At 49.5% G+C, this 5,000-nt stretch overlaps 1 protein-coding gene across 2 annotated transcripts in view; it reads left to right on the top strand.

Moving 5' to 3' along the window:
• cep170bb (centrosomal protein 170Bb) overlaps positions 1–5,000 on the top strand; it is a 26,411-nt gene that overhangs the window by 8,358 nt on the left and 13,053 nt on the right. For both annotated transcript variants that reach the window (XM_061052775.1, XM_061052774.1), the window contains 4 exons: positions 1,154–2,235; positions 2,764–2,940; positions 3,101–3,218; positions 3,705–5,000. The exon at positions 3,705–5,000 is cut by the window's right edge and continues 432 nt beyond it. In XM_061052775.1, the coding sequence (XP_060908758.1) occupies positions 1,154–2,235; positions 2,764–2,940; positions 3,101–3,218; positions 3,705–5,000 (2,673 nt within the window). The remainder of the gene's footprint in view (positions 1–1,153; positions 2,236–2,763; positions 2,941–3,100; positions 3,219–3,704) is intronic.

The raw sequence follows: 5,000 nt of genomic DNA on the forward strand, positions 1-5,000 counted from the left end.
GTGAACACACATCAATGACATGCTCCTCTCATGTCTGTTTAAATAGCTGCATGAAATCAAGATCCTCCGATAATACTACACCAGCCTAAACGTGTCCTCATGCACCAACAAGCTTCTAACAATCTGATCTCAACCTTCAGACTCTAAACACTGTGTGATGTTTCCATCAGCAGAAACATGTTTAGCTCCACTCTCAGTGAGAGAATCATCAGTTCTTATTGTGACTGGGCTGTCTTCTTATGTCAGCATCACCTTTGGTTGCCTGGTCAGATTTTAAGGTCACTGCAGCGCTGGAGTTTCAGTCGATGTCACTTTTAATCATTTCAGCATAAAAACATTCACATACAGCAAAAAAAAAAAAAAAAAAAGCAGAACCTGTAGTAAACAGTTCCTGATAGTCTGTTTCCAGCCCATGTTCTTCTCTCGGGGGATTAAATATCTCCGGCTGCCTTGCTGACCTCTTTGATGTGATGACACCGGCTGCATGTCGACTGCAGAGCTGCTGTCAGTCCTGTCTCTGCACATCGAGTGTGTCTTTATTAATGGCTGGTGAAATGTGTTTTACTGCTGTATTAGGTCTAATATCTGTCAGACTTCACGTGGGCGGTGTGTCAACATACACACTGTTCAGGCTGGAAGTGTGGGTCAGTCGGACTTCTTTAAAGAAATCCGTCTGTTTCATGTTTATTCTGTTTAACTCCATCCATGTTGCACGTTTTGATTTTGACTGATTCCCTTCTGTGGGACGTGTATATAAAGGTTTTTTTTTCTTTTATTCACCAAAACGTGCACACACACACTCACACAATAAAAAAAAGAGATACAAACAAGAGGGGAACTGTGGTACGATACAGTTCTGCAAGCAGATTTAGACAAAAACAAACAAACAAACAAACAAACAAAAGGAAAAGGGTCAGTAAATAAAATGAATGAATTAGAAAGAGGGACAAAATAAGTGAATGAGCAAACAGGACAAAGAAAAACATGGAGACAGTAACAACATGATGTCAAATAAAACTGGTGGGAGAGGTTGCACACATGGTGGCGATTTATTTGTTTGTTTTAGTTTTTCACTTTGTATGGGTGCCAACATGATGATTGCCAAATAAATAAAATTGCTGCTGAACGGCTGGGTGGTGTTTTTTGTTGTCAGGTCACCATCATGACGATGGAACCCAGAGTGACTCCGAGGAACCGGAACTCAAAGGCAGTCGGAGTAAATCCCACCACTCGGTGCAATCAGAGCAGTCTGAGGCGTCCCTGCAGACCCCCCACACACCTCAGCCCGTCCCCCACCCCCCTCCTCCAGCACAGACTGTCCACCTGCAGTACTCTCCACCTGGACCGGCCCCAGCCTCTCCTGTGGCCCCTGAGCGGCCCCTGTCCCAGAGTCCTCCACAGGCTCAGTCTCCCACCACAGAAACCCCAATGCAGGGCCCCCCGGAGCACCTCCCCCAGCAGGCCTTCATCATCGAGTTCTTTGACGACAACCCGCGCAAAAAGCGCTCGCAGTCCTTCACGCACAACCCCGCCCACGCCGACTCCTACTCCGCCCTCAAGGCCAAGCTGGAGCGGCGGAAAGGTGGCGAGAGGCCGGCGTCTGTGCACGGCCACATCCCCCCCACCCAGCAGGTGACAGTTCCTCTGAAAGGCCAGGGCCACGGCGGCCCACAGAGGTCAAGTTCTCTTAAGAGGGAGAAGACGGAAGGGGAGGCGGCCTCCTCTGGCTCCTCCTCTCGCTCATCCTCTGGGATCACCATCAGACCCTTCGGTAGCGTCGGCAAGAAGTCCAAGCTGGCTCAGGAGTTCGCTGCTGAATTTCTGAAGGATTCTGGTCAGCAAGACTCCTCCTTAACGAGGGACAAGATGTCCCCACCCCCGATGTCTGCCCCCCCAGTGATGGTGTCACCTGCTCATGCAAGAATTCCCTCCCCGCAGGAACCTCCTGTAGCGTCCTCAGTGTCCTACCCGACCTCCCCTTTACTGCCTCCTCCGGCAACCTCAAAGTCCTCAGTCCCCTGCAGTGCTGCCGGCCAGACCGCCTCTCCAGTCCACTCATCTGGACCCCCAATGTCCCCCATGGTGCCTCTGGGCGTCCGTGCAGGAGACCTCAGAGGTTCCCCAAGGATGATGAGAAATGAGGAGGACGACAGCCTGAGCGACGCCGGGACCTACACCATCGAGACCGAGTCCCAGGACCAAGAGGTGGAGGAGGCTCGTAACATGATCGATCAGGTGAACTCAAAGTTAGACCGCCAGAGTTTTCAGCCAACGACCACACAAAGACTCATGTTTGAGAGAGGAGGAGTCATAGCTTAGACTGATTCTAAACGACCACAGTAGTGTGTAGAAAGATTCTTTACCTTAGAAAGAACTACTGGAGTCATTGTTACATAACCAAAGTAGCAAACTAATCTAGTTAAACAGCCCCCCTGCTAAAACAATCACATAAGTAACTGTGCATTGAGAGAGGCTACAGATGCAGAAATGCAGTATTCCTCATATGATGGTCCTACAGACCAAGCTGCTGTTGTGGAGAAAAAGGTTTGAGTCATTGTATTTTAAAGGGTTGGCCAATCTTTGTCTGTTCCTGATCAGTCCAGAACCTCCAAGAGAACTGGAACTTTCTTCAGATGAGACGTCTTAAAATAAAGAGTCTCTTTATAAATCTCTCCAGGCATGCATGTGACCTCTTGTCCTTGTTGCTCCTTCCTCTTGCTGTGGTCCGGCTCCCCTCCTCATGCATGCTCTGTGCTCTGACAGGTGTTTGGTGTCCTCGACTCTCCAGAGTACAGTGGTGTGAGCACAGGAGTGTATAGACCTGTAATAAACGAAGCAAAGGATGAGCAAGCTAACCTGCCTAGCAGTGGTAGCACTGTGGACCTGTTGCATGGCTTTAACCCAGCTGCTATCAGCAGCCCCCCATCAGGCCCCATGCAGGTAAATCCACTGAAAAACTGGACCTGTGTAGCATGATCTGATCCCAGTGCATGCAGATTTGTGTTGTTCCCTCAGTTTACCTCACTTTTTCTGTCAAGTCTCGTTGTTCTCTTTTGTCTCGCACTTCTATCAATCCAATAATATTCTCTGTGTTGTCTAGGTTCCACCTTCCAATGCAGCAGGTCTGGAAGGACCCAAATGGGTTTCCCGCTGGGCCAGCCTAGCAGACAGCTATGCTGAACCTGGTTCCACTCCACCTCAAGGGGAAAGTCTGGAAGGTGCTCTTCAAAGTCTGTCTGTGAATAAATGATTTAATAGTGCTAAATGGCCTGGTGTCAGGGCAGCCACTAAGATGATGCCATAAGCTGACCTGATCAATCACAGAAGGACAACTTCCCATAGATTTTCTTTTCTAAATGTTCTGAAATGGTTTCATGGCAGTTAGATTGTGCGCCCGAATTACAGAGGCTGTAGTCCTCAATGTGGGCGGCCAGGGTTCTGACTTTGTCGTGTAGAAATAAAGGAATAAAAAAATCCCCTAAATAAAACTTTAAAAGGTTTCCTCCTGTTGCAAATCTTTGGTCTGAAGTGGTTTGAAAGAGAAAATACCCCAACACTTTAAGACGTCCTTTATAATTGGTGTAGGAAGCGTGTCAAGCTCAGAGCCCATTTGCCCTTCACACCTTTATCTTCACCTTTACCTGAAAAATATTACCAATGAACTATAACACTTTTACTGATTAACCATGACTTTATTTTAATAGATTTGCGCCTGATGAGCCGGTCGATGGGAAATTTCAGCTACGATAACTCAGAGTCCGAGTCCAGCCACAGCTCGAGGACCAGAAGGCTGCTGCCCCAGGTGCCTCCGGAGAAGCTGGACAGTGTTCCTCCGAGTATCCTGATTCGTCATGAACCTTACCACGGACAGGAAGCTCTGGACCAACCCTCCGGTGCTCCTCACCACCAGAACTCCCACCAGTGCTTGTCTGTCCAGGATGATGTGGACCCAGACAGCCTGAGTGATGCTAGCCGGTCAGATGACGGACCTGTTCTGGACAAAACAAAGAAAAACCAGGTCAGAACTGGATCTGTTTCTCCAGGGGGCACCGGTAATCAGGTTAGGGGTGCAGATAAAGTGTCTCCCTCCACCAAATCCACCTCCTTCTACATCGGTTCTGAAGACCGTCCAAGCAAACCTGACCAAGCTCGAAGTCCAGTACAGTCTGATAGGATACGAGAACCCCCGGCAAAAACTCCCCCAACTACTGTCCTGATTCGACACCTTAGTGGGCACGAACCAAAGAGGACAGGAGTCAAACCTAACAGCTCAGCTCCCAACCTCCAAATACAAGACAAGGATTATGCTCCCACCAAAGACAGCTGTGTGTCATCTATCGTCCGCCAGGAGAGCTTCACCAAAGAGCAGCCATGTGACACCACCCAGATGAAGAAACTCCCTCACATCTCCAGCCATCCGTCCATCAGAGACCTGGAGCAGAGGAGGGAGAACCTCCAGGATTCAGAGTCCTTCTATCAGGAAGCAGAAGGAACTCTGTCCTCCCTGGACGCAAAGTTCCCCTCATCTGGATCCGGTCGGAGCTCAAAGAAAGGAGGCTCCTCCACCCACATGGAAGACTCCCTGTCTGGTGAGTCAGATGTGGACACTGCCAGCACTGTGAGCCAGGTGAGCAGCAAAAATGTTCCAGTTAGTTCTGCTTCTAAAAAGCGTCCTGCCATTAGCAGCCTCCAAAAGGAGAAGTCCTCTTCCAGCCCATCCATCCAAGAGAAGGGACGGCAACTCACGGCACGGGAACGACTTTCAGAGAAACGCAGAAGCCAGGTGACATCAGATGCATCAAACAAGGCAGAAGCAGCAAAACGCTTTCAAATGCGCCGCAGTGCCGGCAACCGGGGATCTCTGGATCTGTCAGAGGGCCAGCAGGGTTCTGGTCAAAAGTGGACAGAAACAACATCCTCGGACCATGAAGTTTCTCGCCCATCCAGCCGTAGCAAGAAAGTGATCGCTCCTCTTCAGAAAGAAGACAACGGAAAGACGG

Source organism: Labrus mixtus, chromosome 12 (assembly GCF_963584025.1).
Source record: "Labrus mixtus chromosome 12, fLabMix1.1, whole genome shotgun sequence".
Classification (NCBI taxonomy): Eukaryota; Metazoa; Chordata; class Actinopteri; order Labriformes; family Labridae; genus Labrus; species Labrus mixtus.